The sequence below is a fragment of the Brachyistius frenatus genome, unplaced genomic scaffold, assembly GCF_029030835.1.
Source record: "Brachyistius frenatus isolate BFR_SWC_R1_liver_20210118 unplaced genomic scaffold, ASM2903083v1 Contig_54, whole genome shotgun sequence".
Lineage (NCBI taxonomy): Eukaryota > Metazoa > Chordata > Actinopteri > Embiotocidae > Brachyistius > Brachyistius frenatus.
Genome location: NW_027210653.1, coordinates 2,391,684 through 2,410,873, shown reverse-complemented (window position 1 = coordinate 2,410,873; position 19,190 = coordinate 2,391,684). Strand labels below are relative to the sequence as shown.

The following is a 19,190-nucleotide window of genomic DNA, read 5'->3' as shown; positions in this document are numbered from 1 at the left end:
TCTAGCAAATCTAATTATGCCTTTGTTATAAGGAGGGAAAATACGACAGAAATAATTTGTTACTACTTCAAAGTGTAATCAGGGAGTCAGTAAACATTAAAAAAAATGTCTTTTTAAGATTTAAAAAGGCTTTATGGGCCTTTTTATGGATTGGGATGTGGGATGTGAAAAAGGCATCAAAGCAAAGCATGTCTGATGCATGCTTGGACTGATGCTAATCATTATATGACATAGGATATATGGCCCATATGGATAGAAATAGAAAATGAACACGTGACTCATGAATGATGTGTTCCATAGCGTAGACTTAATCCGTGTCTAGGCTTGGCAAAAAAGCAGCGGAACACGCCAAGCCACTAACTCCAATCCTAGACAGGTAGACGGCCTCGTATCTGAGATAACTGTTCCAAGCATAGTTTATGTTTATCAAGCATGTGGCTAATTATTTCTTTTGTTCAACCAGATGTCATCGGCCATAAACGTGGCAGGTGGTCACTTATTTAATTAGTGCAGTTGACCAACCATTACCAGAGATTAAGAGCACATTTAACCCAGGCTGGTGCCGGCTGCTATTATCTAGACCGGACTCCTTACATTTCATCATCTCAAAGTATAAAATGACAAATTACATTTCAGACTCGTCAAAACCTTTTTGTGATAATAAATGTGATTATGATTATGATATATGACTTTTAGAGTGACACACTGATTTAAGTTCATTTGAAGACACAAACGAGTGGCCACGTGTCAAAAAGCACAACAGAAACTTGTTCTAGTTGTACTAAAAACTATTTCTTAAAACTAACTGTGTAAAGCTCTTACATTAGGACAAGCTCAATCTGGTATAAAGCACTGTTGAAAGTTATATATATATATTTTTTTTTTAAAGAGAACATTTATTTTTGTGATTGTCATGATTTAGTTCAAATCAAAATGTTTAATAAAGGCATTACTTGTCTTTGATGTGAAAACAGTTAAGAGGACTGATTTGTGTAAATCTGGATGAACTATGCATTAACATAGAATGTTTTACCAATACTGATTCATCCATTTGCTTAAAATATGAATAATGCGTTTTAAGCCCAATTTTGATGTCATGTTCTAAATCAGTCTACGATGACCTTGTTGGGGTTCTGAACAATTCAAGATTTTGGTTGGTCAAGACCAAACTGGTTGAGGTTGTTGAGGGCTGTGTATTGTGTGTGTGTGTGTGTGTGTGTGTGTGTGTGTGTGTGTGTGTGTGTGTGTGTGTGTGTGTGTGTGTGTGTGTGTGTGTGTGTGTGTGTGTGTGTGTGTGTGTGTGTGTGTGTGTGTGTGTGTGTGTGTGTGTGTGTGGAGTTAGTAGAAAAAAATATTTTGGACATCACACATAGATTATGTTCACGGATCGTGCACACATTACACGCTTCACTGAGACTTAATAACTTTTCAGGACAATGGCCATTTGATCGGAAACAACTGCTCTTTGGGTAATTGTGCAGAGGGAAACACACAGCCTTTGACTTTGATGCTGAATAGGTCGGTATTTCTTTAAAAAAAAAAAAAAAAACGGTCTTCTGTTAAAAGTGGATTCAGTTTGACTTGTCATCGCAGGAAAAGCACAGGAGAAATTGCATTATAATGACTCAGTTCCATCAAGTGTGCCCGTAAACCTTGCCAGAGACCACTAAACACACAATACGCAGCTAGATTGAATGTTTTCAGTTACACCTGTGCTTTTCCAGCAATTAATATTGCCTTTATTTTAATGCAAAATTATGTCCCTAAAGAAAATTTGTTATAAAGTTTTCAGTTTGTTCATGTCACTTCAATCATTTTTTCATGCAGGAAATTGGGATTATCAGGCAGATAGACTGATCAGCACTATCATAAAGATCTGTCATAAATGTTGTATGCACCTGACATATTCATTCCTTTATAGAAGAAAAAGTGTACTTGGCATCCGTGTTGTTATAAACATTAACTGCAAAGCCTTTGCAGTGCAATGCATGCAACTATATTTTTTTATTTGCCTGATAACTTCTTCCCACATGAATGTATGATGGCTAAGATTAAAAGTCTTCCCAGGTCTCCCTCTGATAAATGCACTTCATGAAAATGTTGATCATGTGCTACTATTTTCATAACTGGAAAACAGATTCAGCCAAAATTAAATAGAATTTCAAAAAAGAACACAAAAAGTTGCTGAAACTTATTCAGAATCAAATTTATTTGAATATGAATACCTATATATTTTCTATAATCACAATTAATAGATTTGTAACAATAAATTGGCAACTTCTAATAGGCTTTCTCGACATAAAGTAAGTGGTAAAATATCTATGTATATGTGTATTAATTCACAAACCATAACTCTTCTAGTGTTTGAGGTCAGAATTAAACAAAAATAAATCTTGAAAACACATTCAGAACAGACAGAAAATGAACAAATTGAAGAAAATATACAGATCTGTACTGAGTGCCCTGGGGGACGGCAGGTAACACCTGCGAGGGAGGGAGGGAGTGATAAAGCACAGCATCTTGGAAATGTTCACACCTCCAGCTTCCTGCAGCTTTCAATTCAAATAAAATGAACTCAAGTCTTTCCCTTATTAACAACATGACGTGTAGAGGCTGTCTTGTTGTTAATTGTTTAATTAAGCAATTATTTGTTGAAAATAGGCGGTACAACTACACACCACAGCTTCAGTAGTGTTGCTCTTGGCAGAGGTTACTGACAAACTGACAGACGCTGAAGTTAGGCAAGTCATGAGTGCAACCCACCCACCATTTTATAAACTTCGCAATACGTCAGATTTTCACTACTGTTGTAACAATAAGGATGGCTTTACTGATGCACAATGCTTATTGCTTTCAAAAAATTATTTAAAGAAATTGTAAACGTTACATATGACTTTTTTGTGTGCCCATAACACACAATTGTCCCCCTCATTACCCCCCCTCCCCCCACACACACACACACAAAAAAAATAAAACATCCAAGAACCTGAATATGAGTTGTAAAAACCACTGAGCAAAGTTCTCAACACACACTCATGCAAATGCAAACAACCTGGACAAACCACACACATCCAATAAAACAACTTCAAGTGAAGACATCCTTTCAAAAGTGAAACAGACCGTGTGCCAACGTGAAATTCAGTGCATAATATTGAACCGCTACCTTCAGAAATTTGGTGAAACATGCATTTTACCGGATGCTTGCTGACTATTGCAACGTTTCCCCAGGTCTTTGGCTTGTATGGAGACCATACAATAATGATGATTAACCATAAGAGTCAAAAGAAGACCTGGACAGGCACTTAAAACTACTTGGATATTGAAATATTTTCCACACTTGATAAGCTTTGTTTACATACAGGTTTAGCTAAGACAAGTATAATAGTCAATGACAACCACGCAATGTTAGTATTAATATCATCACTTTAAGTATCCTGTTAAAGAATTGAATAAAATCTCTAAACAGCTCAACAACAGAGTCACAGCAGAACCACCATAAATAATTTTTTTTGTATTGTGACGAGTGTCAGCCAGCTCTATGTCATCACAACTAGACTAATCCGCTAGTTTTTGGATTACTGATAAAGATATGCACGTATAAATATTACTTATTCAGAAACATTAAAGACATAACTATGACACCTGCAGCACAAAATTGATCATTATAAATCACAAATAATTTGGCAAGCAAATAAAATAAAAGACATGTATTCAAGTTATTTGTGCCAGCGCACTGTGCTGGAAGTGCTACGGTTGATAGAGCAGATTTCAGCTGAACACGCTGCTTTAAAGGGGTAGGTCAACAGTGTGGGAAACACATAAAGTCACTTTCCTTTTTTTTTTTGTAGAGTAAAATAAGAAATTTGTAACTATTCTCATGCCTGTCATGAAAATGTGAAACTCCTGCCAGCAGCTGACTAGCTTAGCTTTACCCCAGCATCAAGATCAACAATAATGCTTGGCTCTGTCCAAAAGTAAGAAAACCCTCCTTCCAAAAGCGCACAACTAATTACACATTTATTTCATCTGTACAAAAACCTGTGTAAAAAAGTGTAAAATAGACAAGTTGTGGTTTTTTTTTTTTAAACATGGTAGTTTATGTTTCCATGCTTTCTGTATCTAAACTAACCAGCTAAACTAACCAGCTGCTGGCTGTAGTTTCAGAGTTAGTGTTCAGACATAAGAGTGGTATCGGATTTAAAACAGCAGTGTGTACGCGGCTGTACAATATGGCGGGCTCCATGGAAGAGGACCTGCTTCCTATGTGGACATGAAGGGCTCAATCTAAGGTAATAGCAACACAACCATTCCTAATTTCAGAAAATTATACACAAATGAAAACATAATTATGACTATTGTGTTCCATTTCTTCCTTTAGAGCCTCCTAAATCATACCGGTCCTTTAAAGTTATCTTAGAAGACATTATGTGGCTCAAACCCCTTCAATAAATATTTAACATCAAGTTATGATCAGGTGACATGAACTGGCTGTGTAATGTTATACTGAGAAAAACAAGATTACACAGCAGGTTAAACTTTGACATTTACAGCATAAGGTTGATCGTATAAGCTAGTGTCTAGTTTGGAATTTTCTTTACAATGGCAAAGTGAAGTGTTAACTAGCCGCTTTCGTTTAGATAGCTTCATTCCCGTGTAACTAAAGTATCACATATCAGTATGCAAGTTATCATTTCTTTGTTCTGTGGCCATGCTTCATAAAACAACGCTTTATCGATAAAACGTTCATAGAACAAGGCAAGAAAACATTCGTGAATCATCAAATGATAATCAGATCCCTTCACAACAAATTTCCAAAATGGAATAGGCCAGAAAACATAAAACAGAAGCACTGCTCATGTGCGACAAATAAAAAGGACATCGATAAAAGAAACAAGGCACAAACTTCATACAAAAAAATGCCTTTCTATTAGACATACGGAGGTTTGTTACCCTAGTTCTGTCTGTAGTTGATTAAAGGTAAAGGCTCTTTATTAAAGTAACCTGAGAGGGGTCCCTTTCGCCAGCTGCTTTCAGGTGAAGTAGCAGTCACAGTGAGTCAAAAAAAAAAAAAAAAAAATCCCATCACTTCCAACGGTGTTTCTTTACCCTGTTTACTGCCAGTCTGGGCCTCGTAGAGAAAGGCTTAAAAAAAAATTTAAAACAATAAAACCCCCCCATAAACAAAAAAAAGTATTTGTAGTATCCACTGACAAACCAAGACTGCTGGCCAACTCTCATTGCACAAACGAGGACGGTGGAGGCAAGCCGATGGATTCTTGAGTGCGTATACAGTGTTTCATCGTGGCAGCCCGGAGCATCTGTGCAGGTAGGAGACACTGGAGTGCTACACGTGGGTGCGGAAGAGGTGGCCGGCTTGGAGTGGCTGTCTGTTTCGGATCGGGACGAACCACAGGAGCTTCCAGCGAGTGCCGCAGACTTCAGCCAGCGCCCACTGCCATGATCTCTTTGAGCCATATCTGATGAAAGATGATAGGGTAATTATACATGTGTATGATGAGAGAACTTTAAAGAAACAGTCCATAGTTTGGGAAACATATGTTCAGTATGATCTAGCAGCCTGTTAACCGGAAACAGCCTTACTGTATCGCCTTACATTTAACGAGTAGTTATGAGAGTGTTATGTATTTTCCCTAACCCTGACCCACTCCTCCAGGAAGTGATAAAGGAAGCATATTTCCCAAAGTGTCAACCCAGTTCTTAAGTGCAACTGTCACTGATACCGAGTGTGTGTTACTATAAACAGATGTAATTGTAATCTTTCAGTTCCTGGAGACGAATTAGTAATTAAATTGCAGTTGCTTTTAAAAATGTTGGTGTTTACAAAGGGATTACATGGAAATATATTGTTTTTGGTAAAAAAAAAAAAAACGTATATATAGAATATAATATTCATTATTTTTGCTGCGCAAGAAGTCTATGTCAGGCTCTATTCGTTTGGCAGTATGCACTCAAATTTTGAAGGTGTTTCTATTTGGTTCTCTTGTTTGAATTTGCCCCGCTTCTCATCTGCCAATCAAATCAATGCGCATTGCTCGAAGTAACCACACCGAGGCAGTTTGGCCATGTTGTCAGATAAGACTAAGAGATATTTGAAAAGAGTCCCATCAGGGACCAGTGAAAAAACTGTGTGTGTAAGACTTGTGATTTGTTATGGTGGGTGTACTTTAAAAGGTTTCATGAAATCGGTTTTATCTGAAGTTTGACAGTAATCAGTGTTGATTGTGGTGCTTTTCAGCTTTATTGCCCAGTTTAAAATATTTGTTAGAAAAGTAATCAAATGTAATCAGATCAAATCAAATGTAAATGCAGAATACTTTGATGAAGTAATTAAAATAGTTACATTCCTTACTTCATACACAGGGTAAATAGTAATCTGCAACCAGTGACATTTCAATAGAACCTACGACAAACTGAGTTAATCAGACTCACATTTCATTTGAGAAGTGAGCCATTTTCTCAATGGTGGTCATATCCTGTAAGGAGGAGGGAAGGGAAAGAAAGAGTGGATCATTTTTGCAAAAATAAGTTGATTAAATTTTCACCTGACCAGCCAAAAACAGTTGCAACGCTATGTATTATTTTTCTGAACAACAGCTTGATGTTTGCCACCTCCTCATGGAGGCCAAGTGCATAACAGCTCTGCACTGATGAAGGTGTAGGAATTAAATGATTTTAATGTCAGCAAAGTTATGAAAAATTAATATCTTTCAGGTTAATTGCTGCCATTTACAGGTTTACAAAGACATGCACACTCACACACTCCCGACTTTCTCTCATGTTTCTTTTCTATTGATCACTGCATTACCGGCATTGATTGTTTTATTTCGGTATAGTGTGTCATGTTGATCTGTCTGAAGCTCTCGTCTATTTTAAAAAGAAAGAACTTGCTTTATTACTGGAAATAAGACCTGTCATGCTTTATATACAGATCCTACGAAGTGATATTCAACAGTCATATCAGCCTGGACATATTTGCTGTTTTTAATAAAGAGAAGACACCACAGCAGGAAATGGATGGAGAGCTCGGCTTGAAATGTCGGTTGAAACAAGATAATGAGCTGCTCAGTTGTTGTTGTTATTCAGTACTCACGGAGAGGACGCCCGTCATCTGGGTGTAAAACAAGCTCGACATGCCTCCGAACATGACCACACCCATCAGCGCCGAAACTCGCAGCAGAGCCAGTTCATGACGTGTAGTAAACTTCTCCTGATCGAAGGATACAGAACGACCTGGTGTTAAACACTCTTATCTTAGACACTTAAAGCTCTTTGTGGTGACTTTCTCAGGAGTAAAATATTAACATCTGTGCTTTACCACTGTTGCAGGTGACTCTTACAGCTGTGACAAATGTGATAAAGCATTTTGTACAGCTATTGTGCTTATTTGTCAAAAAACTAGGATATAACTAATAAAAAAGCAGTTTCAGTTTGTATCTGTTTACCTGATCCTGTCCTGTCAGTGGCTGGAAATAATAGTATTGGCAGAAGTCCAGCACCAGTGTGAATAAACTGAGGACCTGAGTATAGAAACACAGCTGCAGGAAGAGCCAGTGGTTGTCCTCTCCCACACAGTTATTAATCCTGCAAGGAAATAAACTGGATTTAGGGTATGACCATGTATAACCCTTATCTACATCAGTATTGGACAACTGCGTGGCCTGTTTATATAATAACTGTTGTGCAAATAACAGAAATGTTTAGCCCCAATTACAGTAAACTAATATCAATCGTAGAAAGTGTCTTCAGTTAAGTGAAAACAGGTCAGAAACTGGCTTCGTTCAGGCTTTAGAGAATGGGTCTTGCCTTCACAGTAATATGACGTCACCTGTATGATTGTACGACTGTTATTCATCTGCTGTGTAAACTCAGTTTGTCACTTTGAAATCTGAATTTTGGAATTCTTCCTTGCATTTTTTCATGAGATAAACTCTGGAATCTTAGGTAAGAACTGAATGAGTGAGTGCAGTGGTGGAAGAAGCACTCAGGTTCTTTTAAATAAGTACAAATATTAGTACAACAAAGTGAAAATACTCCATCGTAAGTCAAAGTCCTGCGTTCAAAACCTGACTGAAGTAAAAGTATGTACGCGTTATCAGCGAAAATATACTTGATGTATCAAAAGTAATAGTACACACTATGCAGTAAATGTTTCCTGTCAGTGTTTTACTATTATACATGATGTTTTTGGATTAATATTATTGTTGCATTATTGTGCATTTTAGTGGTGTAGTAATTTAAGGTTGAGCTTATTTGATCTACTTTAAGTCCTGTTGGTTAGTCTAATCTACATTAATGGATGATATTCTAAAAGATTGTCTCGTTTCTGCTCAATAACAACCACGTATCTCTGAAAAGTCAACAAGCTCAGTAAAACAACACATTTTCCAGCAAATACAACTGGGTTTTTTAGAATATTTTATCTTAACGTAGCTGGAGAATTTTCTGAACCATTAAATTCAAGATCACCAAGTTTGGTTTCTCACTAAAACTGTCAGACTAATGTTGAGTAAAAAGTACAATGTTTTTCTCTGAGATGTAGTACAGGAGAAGTATAACGTTGTATAAGATGGAAATACTGAAGTAAAATAAAAAATACTGTGTGTGTGTACGTGTGCTTACCAAGGACAGTGGTGGTCCATCCTGCGCACACAATGGCCACAACGACTGCAGTGGTGCGACCTTTTAGGTCTCATTAGGTTGCACTTATTGCACAACTCCCAGTGCTCTCTTTCTGTGACACAAAGACAACATATTTATTACCAAAAACAACCGGTAACGCACCAATTGCATCTTTAATCCCATCTATGTGGTCTAAGGACAGGTGTGTAAAGATTTACGGATAAACTCTGAGGACACACACACACACACGATCAGATGAGGAACTTTAAAAATAAATGTAAGTGGCAAAGTTGGGATAACAAGTAAAGTGTGTGTTTATGTTTCCGTACCAGAGTGAGGTATGTGGGGGTCCACAGGAAGACGGCCGGGATCTGCTGTTGAAGCTCTAAACAGGGCCGCTACGCAGAGTGCTGACGCTATGTAGTAACCTGAAGGCATACACAATGCTTAGTCTACTCGCAGTCATATATAGTCGTAGTCACAAATTCAACTAACTCGCCAACAACTTTGATGTGCTGTCAAAGAAATTCTTCCGCTGGAATCCGAGGACACTCACAAACAACAATGGCCCACGGGATGTGCCCTTCATTGTAGTGTGGGAGTAAAACCAGCTTGGGAATGAAGAAAGTGTTGTAGAGCCAGATGCCAAACACCATGCTGATGCACAGCCAGCCCATCGGGTCCACCACAAAGTGCAGGCGAAGCTTCATGGCTGCTGGGACTCCGGGGACACCTATAGTGGAATTGAAACAGAGTGGGTAATCTACCTGGTCCCCCCTCCTCTCTTACGCGTGCTTAATATACATTGATGACCAAACAGTGGACACGCCTGCTGCGTGACCGTAGCAGTCGTAACGCATTGGTGACTGACTTAATAGCAAAATAGTAGGATTGATCATGTGACGTGTCCGGGTCGAGGACACACCAGGTCCTGCGTGGACAGCACTAAAAGCCTTATTATTATTATTATTGTGGAGCCTCGCCTGTTCCATCAGTCATACTGGATGGGGCTCGGCTCTGTCGCCTCACTGTCTCAGCGAACATCCGCGGGCCGGCGTCACTTCATTCATCCGATGTGCGAAATACATCATTCAAAGTGTTAAGAGCTTCAGTCGTGATTTTTTTTTTTTTTTTATTTTTATGGGCTAAAATGAAAACACACTTACTTTTCTTGTCGCTGTCCTGCTCAGCATCCGCTCGCGTATCGATGGAGCTTACTTCCTCATCCGAGCCTCTTTCTGTGGGCAGGACCGGACTTGGGTTTTGCTACCTGCAGTAAAACAAACAAAAAAAAACCACCAAAAAAAATGCTTTTCCGGTTAGTGTATGTTAAGAAATAAAACACTTGAATGAACTATATTTCGGTGATTCCAAAAAAACAACAACCAAAAACATAATAAAATAACAAAAACAAATAACAACAAAACAAACAATATATGATAATTAGTTAACCGTTCAAACAGTTGTTTCAAAAGCAAAAATAAATAACACCTCAACACCAGATCCATTTTAAGATTCACTTATAAGTGATTCATATGTCCAAAAAAATAAATAAATAAATGTAATTGTTTTCGTAAGGGTATGAAGGATGGCGGGAGTCTTCTGCCCTTTTCCCACTGGCAAAGTCTCAGCTTTTACTTTTAACGTGGACATTACCGGTTTCCGGTTTAATCCATATCGTTTGCGGTGACTTGATGCAGCTGTGCGGGGGGACAGGTGGGCGGTGGACTCGTCTGCAGTGTAACTGCACCACCAGGCAACAAAACAGCGTGCTGCTGCCCCCGATTAATGCAAGTTGAGGCGGTGTTTTGTTTTAAAAAAAATAAATTAAATTAAATTAAATAGTATTTGCGAATTAAATATCTTATTAAAAATGCTTTAAAAGAATATAAAAAAAACTATCCTATTTAATTGATTAAATTAAACGACGCCACTAAATTTGAAAGTGACGTTCCTTGCGTGCAATGACGTAGTTCCACTTCCGCTAGCATTAGCGGCTGGTGGTTTGTTGACAGCAACGCCGCTTAGCGCAACACTACTGTAGTAGTTTGATTTTGTTATTGGGGGGGGGGTACAAAAAAAAAAAAAAAGAAATTAAAAAAAAAAATGGCATCTTCTAACTCGTACAAACTCAGGTGTTCCATTCCGGGCCACGAAATGGACGTGAGGGGCCTCGCGGCTGCTGTTTTCCCGGAGGGAGCTTTCGTGTCTGTGTCCAGAGACCGAACCGGAAGAGTCTGGGTACCGAACTCCAGGTAGCATAAAGCGTTTAGCCCGCCAGCTGGGCGGCCGCGATTTTATTTATTTCAAGTAACGTGTGCGGGCCGCGAACATCCGCAAGGCGAATAAACGCCAAACGAAATCGCTGAGTTGTGACACCGACGCGTCGTGAACGAAGTCGGTCTCGCGGTGAGCCGGACGGCGGGCTGCTAACGGTTGCTCAAATCAGCTTCGTCATTCATTCCTCTCGGTTGATCGAATAAAACAACAACAACAACAACAAACAAAAAACAGATTCAAGAGTTTTAATTCGCTGACTTTTCTGAAAACCGTGTCTCTTTGTGTTGTCTCCGCCTCCTTTCAGCCCGGACAAAGGCTTCACGGAGATGCAGTGCATGTCCGGCCATTCAAATTTTGTGTCCTGCGTGTGCGTCGTTGCGCCCAGCGAGACGCACCCTCGGGGGCTCGTCGCCACAGGTGGGAACGATAATAACATCTGCGTGTTCACGATGGACCAACCGCAGCCCCTGTTCACTCTCAAGGGTCACAAAAACACAGGTGAGCCGTCCGAGGGGAGGGGGGGGGGGGGGGTCCTCTTCTTCTTCTTCTGCACGCTTGAGGATGAACGTGTATGTAATGCAGGTGGTGGGGTGGAGGGGAGGGGTGGTGGTGGTGGTGGGTGGGGGGGGGGTGAGTTTGCAAAATTTCTAACATTTTAATGTCCCGCAGTTTGCTCCCTGTCGTCTGGGAAGTTTGGAACCCTTTTGAGTGGCTCCTGGGACACCACGGCCAAAGTGTGGCTCAATGAGAAGTGCATGATGACTTTGCAGGTATGCCGAAGCTCCCGGGACAGTGAATTACACTCGGGGTCGCCCTCTCTGACATTTTTTTTGTTGGTTTTTTTATTACATTTGCACTATTACAGTTTACTTTATCTTACAGTATACTTTAACAGTAAATTCACGTATGCAGCTGTAATAAGCCAAACTAAAATCAGGGAGCGTGTTGTCTGATTTGTGAATTTGACCACAGGACCACACGGCAGCAGTGTGGGCGGTCGTCATCTTACCCGAGCAAGGCCTTATGCTGTCTGGATCAGCAGATAAGACCATAAAGCTCTGGAAGGCCGGCCGATGTGAGAAGACATTTACAGGTGAGCCTTTGCGTGATGTTATTATAATTATTTTTTTTAGCTTTGAATATTAATTCGATATACGTGTGTGTGTATAGAAATGTAACTGACTGCTGATAGTTGAGAGTGATAGGACCTGTTTAGACAAAGGAAACTGTTTGAAGTTTGCCTCTTTTTGCATATCTGGTTATTGTAACCAGGTCGTCCTGCCAACACGTTTTGTAGGGATTGATAGGAAGCAAAAATTATGTCGGAGCAAAACATTACAGTGGTGTCATTCATTGGTAAGTGGACATGAGGAAGGTCATCTTAAACTATTCATACATTATAATATTATATACTCGAAGGATTGTCCAGCAGCTATATCTCTGCAGTCCAATGGAGGCTGTAGCTCAGTCGGTAGAGTGGGTTGCACACCAATCGGAAGGTTGGTGGTTCGATCCCCAGCGCCTCCTGTCCTTCGTGCCTCAGTGTCCTTGAGCAAGACACCGAACCCTAAAAATGGCTCCCGTTGGTGTGTCGTAAGCTGCTTTGGAAAAAAGCGTCAGCTAAATGTAATGTAATGTACAGCGTATGAAATCTTTTTGTTTCTTCTATTTTCAGGTCACGAGGACTGTGTAAGAGGACTCGCAGTGATCAGCAACACCGAGTTCTTCTCTTGCAGCAATGACACCAGTATCAGAAGGTGGCTGGTGACAGGCGAATGCGTACAGGTCTATTACAGTCACACCAACTACATCTACAGCTTAGCTGTCTTCCCCAATAATCAAGGTTTGTTCATTATATTCATATTTAAAGACATATGGGAGACTGGGAGACTTGTCATCAGTCCCTCCAGGATTTGGCAGAGGTTTTTTTGTGCTATCAAAAATCATCAAATTTTGCATCCGCTTTTCTCAACAAAAAAAAAATCAGTTGAATTTTTGTTTGTGGTAAAATTAGGGAATTAGTAAAAAAAAAAAAAAAAAATGGCAAGTCAAAGAGAAATGATGGTGTTTTCATGAATTTGTGATGATTATTGCAATCGCAAGATCGCGATTTCCTGGAGGGCCTTTGCAATGTTTGTGTGTAACCAGACACTAATGCTTGGTCATCCTCTGAAGCAGCATCTATTTGTTTCAATGCTGTTCGATGGTAGCGGACTCACCGTTATGCTTTTCCCCTTAGACTTTGTAAGCACAGGAGAGGACAGGACTTTGCGGATATGGAGGAAGGGAGAGTGCTCCCAGACCATCCGCCTGCCTGCCCAGTCTGTCTGGTGCTGTTGTATTCTGCCCAATGGAGACATAGCCGTCGGATCAAGGTAACAGAGCTGCATTTGGCACGCCAGTGTGTGGACAGTTCGTAATAATTTCGCTGATCATGTTACACCATAAATATTTAAACACCTTTTTCCTCATACTGTTCACTGCTTTCATTTCTGACTCCACACTCACATTCACACATGATAAAAAATTTTTTTTAAAAAACGAAGACGAAGACGCGGTAGGTAATTCTGCGGTTAACTCGGATGCTGCTCCTGCGCCCACAGTGATGGCATCCTCCGTGTCTTTACGGAAGCTGAGGACCGCATGGCTGGCGCGGAGGACCTGCAGGCCTTTGAAGATGAGCTTTCCAAATCTACCATCGACTCCAAGACAGGCGACTTTGGAGACATCAAAATGGAGGACCTTCCTGGAAGAGAACACCTTGATGAGCCGGGTAAAAAAAAAATATATATATTATATTTGTTTCTATTTTATGAATCGGTGCACCTGTTCTGTGTGCTTGAAGATAGTTTTATTTCACCCAGGGAACCGTGATGGACAAACACGGCTGATCAAAGACGGACAGAAGGTGGAGGCGTATCAGTGGAGCGCCAGCGATGACCGCTGGGTGAAAATCGGAGACGTGGTCGGAGGCTCGAACGAACAGACCTCCAAGAACGTGATGTACGAAGGAAAGGTGAGGCCACAGGCGTAGTGACAGTGAAATGAACACCGCAGGAGAGCAGCCACCAATGACTAACGATCTGCCCTCAGGAATACGACTACGTCTTCACCATTGACGTGAACGAGGGCGGGCCGTCCATGAAGCTGCCTTACAACGTGTCAGAGGACCCCTGGCTGACAGCGCACAACTTCCTGCAGAAGAACGACCTCAGCCCCATGTTCCTGGACCAGGTTGCCAATTTTATCATCGAGAACACCAAAGGAGACGTGGTGGGACCGGCCCAGCCTGCTGGTGGTGACCCGCTCACTGGTGAGGCCGAAAGATGCCGACTCCGGCTTGTTTTTCCGCCTTTCAGAAACGGACAATATCTCATTACAACTTTTATTTTCCCCACCGTGTTTTATATGTCTCTTTATATGACAGGAGGTGCTCGGTACATCCCCGGTTCTTCTGACAATAGGCCGGGCTTTGGAGCTGATCCATTCACAGGTGCGATATATTTCCTCCAAGTTTTTTTTTTTTTTTTTTTAAAAGACTGAACATCACCCATGAATGCAGTTTCACAGCTTCTTCCTTTTTTTTTCTCTCTCTCTTCGCAGGTTCAGGTCGCTACATCCCGGGATCGGGCTCACACCCGAGTGGTCCTGCTGGTGTGCCGGATCCATTCACAGGTGAGTTACCGACTGAAGGAACCACTGAAAACAAACGACAGACTAAAGCAACACTCACAAGCAGCCGAGACGACGAGGTCATACCGCTGGCGTCTCCCGTGTTGGATTAATCTGTGACAGCCGTTCTGCGGTCGACTCGCGTCATTCGCATTCCTCCTTCGTGAAACTACAAGACCAGCTGTGTTTTGTTTTCTACCCTTTAAATGTTGATTGTTCTACTCATCGGACGATGCCCCTCACTACTCTGCAGGAGGAGGCGCCTACTCCTCAGCAGCCCTGAGGCAGACAGCAACCAATATCTACTTCCCCAAGACTGATGGTGTGACCTTCGAGCAAGCCAATCCCTCACTGATCATCGGTGAGCGTTTTCAGTGATGCGCAGTCGACATGAAACCTTGCTGATTGATGTTGTTTACCTTTTTTTTGGATGACAATAGAGTGACGTTTTCATTTGAAATCCTTCCAACAAGCTGAACTGAGAATTAACCAGAAACCTTCCAATGCATGTCTGTATCGTTTCAGTTGTCACAGCGAGACATTTACATTTGAAGATTATTTTGTCATTCATTGGAGTAGCTCTTGTACCAGTACAATATCACATCAAAACCAAATGACAGCACAGATTTAGTAACTCTAATATTCCATTTTGAGATTCTGGAAACTTAAACTGTGTCCATAAAATGTTATTTTCAGGTCCTCTGGCCTTTTTTTTTTTTTTTTTCCCCCTTTCTGAGTGATGATGTTTTGGTTATGTCACGTTAAAATGGTGTTTTTCATGTCTGTCATCTTCCAATGCTTTGAAGTCAGCGGTGCTCAGTTACTTTCATGTACCACTCAGGTTTTAGCAAAATTTTAATCAAAATCTAATGATGGTGATCCAGTGGGAACTGACTTTTTAAGTTTTAAATTCTTATTCAGTATTTTCTAACAAAATAATTGTTACTTATTTATTCATGCATATTTTATGCCATATAAATATATAATATATCATTATATTGTATCCATTACATATGAACATTTTTGAGGCTTTAACAGTAAACCTTTTTCCGTTTATTTCTTGTCACGTACCAGAAGGTCTTTTCCCCTGGTTCTTTAGAGAGTTCTCGCTGTGTCATTGAATCATTTGTTCTTTTTCTCACCAGCCAAGTTGAAGGAGCTGAATGGAGGGGCCCCTCACGAGCACAAGCTCGCTGAAGAAATTCTGGAAAGCCTCGAGAGGCTGCTGGTGTGCGTGTGTGAGTCCGGCTCCTCTGACCCTCCCCCGACCATCCAACAGATCAACCTGCTCTGGAAGGCCTCTCACCTGCCCGAAGGTAAAAAAAAAAAAATGCTTTTTGTCCTTACAAACAAACTTTGTGGCATGATTCGACAGTTTCTGTACACTAAAGCAATTCCCCAATCTTCCCATGTGTTCTAGACATTGTGTTTCCTGTCCTGGACATTATGAGGCTGGCAGTGCGCCACCCGCAGGTTAACGAGACCCTCTGCGGAGAAGCAGAGGGAGTCCAGCTGTGCAACCACCTGCTGAGCCTCATGAGGCCCGAGGGGCGTCCTGCCAACCAGATGCTGGCGCTGCGGACTCTGTGTAACTGCTTCATTGGCAGGCATGGCCGAGCCCTCCTCATGGCCCAGCGTGAAACGGTGCTATCACGCGCTGCCGACCTGGCCACCGTCTGCAATAAGAACATCCACATCGCCCTGGCCACTCTGGTGCTTAACTACGCCGGCTGCCTGCATAGCCAGCCGGATCTCGAGGCCAAGGCCCAGTGCCTGTCTGTGGCCAGTAGAGCTCTGGAGACGGTACAAGACAAGGAGGCTGTATTTAGGCTGCTGGTGGCCTTGGGAACCACTGTGGCCTCAGACGAGACAGCCCAGGACCTGGCTCGCTCCTTGGGCGTCAACTCTCAGATTACCAAGTACACATCAGTCTCTGATCCATCAAAGGTTGGCGAGTGTTGCCAGCTGGTTTTAAAGGAACTACAATGATGTGAATGATTAGAAAAAGGAGCATTTCTTTCTATTACTCTGTTCTGATTAATCAGTTGTGGTGGCTACTTAAATAATTGTACGTTCTGCAATAAAAAAAAAAGGACTCCTTGTACTTGTCTGTGGTCTTTTCTCACTCGAACACCTTTTCAAACAACAACAAAATAAATCCTGTTCAAATGATAACAAATTTAAATTTCAAAACGTTCCTCCTTTTTAAAATCATAACCACCAATATTTCTACAACAACCAACATACACAATATGGTGCAGTTGTATTTTATCATGTTTATTTAAGGGTTCAGACGTGCAATCAGAAATAGGATTTTATTTTTTCAATTGATTTTTTTTTTTTTAATTTGAAATAAGGAATGATGGGGGTGATGGTGAAGGGTGGAGGAGGTTGAGGGAAAGGTAAGGGTAATTATAGATAGAGAGGTGAGGATAAATGAGATGGGGGGTGGGACGGGTGGAGGAGAGGAGGCGTTAGGATGGAGCGGTGTGGGGGAAGGAGAGGAACATGGGGTGGAGGAAGGTGGAGAATGGGAGGGAAGAAGAGGGATACTGTGGTTCGCTGCTTTTGTTTCTTTCTCTTTCTCCTCTTTTTTAAGCTGCTTTCTTTCTTTGTTCCCGTCTTTCTTCACCTCTCCAGCCTCACCCTGCATTTTTCTCCTGCGGGGTCTTATTGACCTTCTCTAAGTCTTTGTTCTTCACCTCCAGTTCTTCCTTCTCTTCTTCTAACGCCTGGTTTTTCTCCTCAATGTCTTTCTTGCTCGTTTCCAGTTCTTTATTCTTCTCTCGCAGGTCCTTGTTTTTGTGCTCCAGTTTTGTCTTTGCCTCCTTGGACTCTTTATTTGTCTCTTCTAATTCTTTAATTTTGTCCTCCATCTTTATCTTCGCCTCCTCCAGTCCCTTAATCTTCTCAGTTTCGTTTATTTCGTCCTGCAGGTCTTTGTTCTTCTCTTCAAGTTCTTTGGTACGATCAAGTAATTGTTTTTTGTTCACTTGGAGTTGATTCTTTGCTTCCTCTAATTCTTTCATTCCCGCCAAATGATTTCCTTTAATTTGTTGATTGCTTCCTCCACTTTTTCCTTTACCTCCTCCACTTTCTTCTTCTCTACCTCCAGTTCTTTCTTCTCCTCGTCGAGTTTCTTGTTCTTTTCCTCAACTTGTTTTTTTTTTTTTAGATTCCTCTAGTTCTTGTTTGTTCTTCTGGAGTTGTTTCTTTTCAACGTCGAGGTCTCTGTCCTTCTCTTTACCTCCATAAAGGATGCTGTTTCATTCTGTTTCCATGGTTTCCTCCCACCAGAGAAATGCCCTGCCCTTTGTGGCCACACCCCCCCAAAAAAATCAGATAGCTTAATAATTCGAATTTATTTAATTAATTGAATCAATTAAGATTTATTTTTTATCAAATAAATAATGAATATGCCTCACATTGTTGAAATTCAGTATTTGTACTTCATAATTCCACTGACAATGTGTCAAATGTGTCTCATGTAGCCTATATGAAATATAATAGAATATGCAGCACTAAGCAGAACACAATTCAGTTTAGGGTTGGTATGCGTCTGGAAAAGAAATGCTGATATTTCCTTGAAAGTATTAATTTAAAACTGAAGAAGAAATACACTGCAATAAAAAGAAGTCTTCTATTTGTGCAATCGATATGATATGGTATTAGTTTGGAGAAAATGGGTCACATGACCCTAAAGCTATTGGAAAAATGCAAATTGTTCTATGAAAATATTAATACATAATTGAAAAAGCACTTAAGTAAATTTCCAACCTTTGAGTAACTTCACCGCAGGGACAATGACAACAAAGGAAGACATTACCATAACATTCAGAAATCAATAAATGTGAAGGCTTTCACATGGAAGTATAGAAGACAGGAGGTAATTTTTTTTCAAGGCTATTCGGTCATACGGAGCTAAAATCAACTCTTTATTTAATGGCAAAAATCGCTTCAGATAAATGTAATATTTGTTATGTTCCTGAAAATATAAAACATGTTAAAGGCTCTATTCAGCTTCATAAAGAAGAAGTAGGATGTATTAATTAATTAAATTAATTTTTTTAAATGTAATTATTATCATGGAAGACATCTGAAACTATCGCCCTGAAACTGAAACACCCCGGGACGGTAGGTGGCGGTATGCACCTGTTCAAGTTGGTAGCGGTTCGCAAATAAAATCAGGGACGAAGAAGAAGAATAAGAATAAGAATAAGAATAAGAATAAGAAGAAGAAGAAGAAGAAGAAGAAGAAGAAGAAGAAGAAGAAGAAGAAGAAGAATTGTGTCTGTACTTGGCTGACTCTCCCAAAGTCCTCCTATGGAATTACAGTGTATACGTCGCACATGTGTATAACAGACAAAACTAGTTTCTTAAAGTTTAAAATGTAAAAAAAAAAAAAAAAAAAAAAAAAGTGACTTTGGTGAACCGGAAGTAGTTGCTAACAACATCCGGGTGATCATTGGAAAAATTGGCGGTAGCTTTTCTCGCGGCTGCGTTTTCCCAAATTACTGGAATTTATTTGAACGTGAACCTTCAGCTGGGACGGATCTTTACAACTTTCAACGCAACTGCTTCTTGGTAGTCTGTGTGTA

The 19,190-nt window shown here is 40.6% G+C and overlaps 2 protein-coding genes across 3 annotated transcripts; one reads left to right on the top strand and one right to left on the bottom strand.

Annotated features, from left to right (window-relative positions):
* Positions 1-2,957: 2,957 nt before the first annotated feature.
* On the bottom strand, positions 2,958-9,880 carry zdhhc21 (zinc finger DHHC-type palmitoyltransferase 21). 2 transcript variants are annotated; one of them, XM_069705177.1, is made up of 8 exons: positions 9,807-9,880; positions 9,197-9,373; positions 8,970-9,068; positions 8,641-8,752; positions 7,464-7,602; positions 7,112-7,228; positions 6,451-6,494; positions 2,958-5,477 (listed from the first exon to the last, which is right to left on the bottom strand). In XM_069705177.1, the coding sequence occupies exons 2-8, from the start codon at positions 9,348-9,350 to the stop codon at positions 5,345-5,347; spliced, it is 798 nt and encodes a 265-aa protein (XP_069561278.1). In that variant the 5' UTR covers positions 9,351-9,373; positions 9,807-9,880; the 3' UTR covers positions 2,958-5,344. The 2 variants fall into 2 exon arrangements, with proteins under 2 accessions (XP_069561278.1, XP_069561277.1); XM_069705176.1 differs by having other exon boundaries at positions 9,642-9,873.
* Positions 9,881-10,611: 731 nt separating this feature from the next.
* Positions 10,612-16,692, top strand: plaa (phospholipase A2-activating protein). The gene is made up of 14 exons (XM_069705175.1): positions 10,612-10,895; positions 11,225-11,418; positions 11,590-11,690; positions 11,893-12,013; positions 12,596-12,763; positions 13,160-13,295; positions 13,524-13,693; positions 13,785-13,936; positions 14,014-14,233; positions 14,348-14,413; positions 14,524-14,595; positions 14,846-14,953; positions 15,738-15,908; positions 16,013-16,692. Exons 1-14 carry the CDS (start codon positions 10,747-10,749, stop codon positions 16,579-16,581), a joined length of 2,397 nt encoding a protein of 798 aa, XP_069561276.1. The 5' UTR covers positions 10,612-10,746; the 3' UTR covers positions 16,582-16,692.
* The last annotated feature ends 2,498 nt before the right edge of the window (positions 16,693-19,190 follow it).

Bases quoted from the DNA above. Each gene is read 5' to 3' on its own strand.
- zdhhc21 (XM_069705176.1), bottom strand. From the start codon at position 9,684: ATGTTCGCTGAGACAGTGAGGCGACAGAGCCGAGCCCCATCCA. The intron at 9,069-9,196 runs GTGAGTGTCCTC...GTATGCCTTCAG, and splicing joins CCCGTGGGCCATTGTTGTTT to GTTACTACATAGCGTCAGCA. The intron at 5,478-6,450 runs GTGAGTCTGATT...ATCTTTCATCAG, and splicing joins GCTCACTTCTCAAATGAAAT to ATATGGCTCAAAGAGATCAT.
- plaa (XM_069705175.1), top strand. From the start codon at position 10,747: ATGGCATCTTCTAACTCGTACAAACTCAGGTGTTCCATTCCGGGCCAC. The intron at 14,954-15,737 runs GTGAGCGTTTTC...TTTTCTCACCAG, and splicing joins CAATCCCTCACTGATCATCG to CCAAGTTGAAGGAGCTGAAT. The intron at 15,909-16,012 runs GTAAAAAAAAAA...CATGTGTTCTAG, and splicing joins GGCCTCTCACCTGCCCGAAG to ACATTGTGTTTCCTGTCCTG.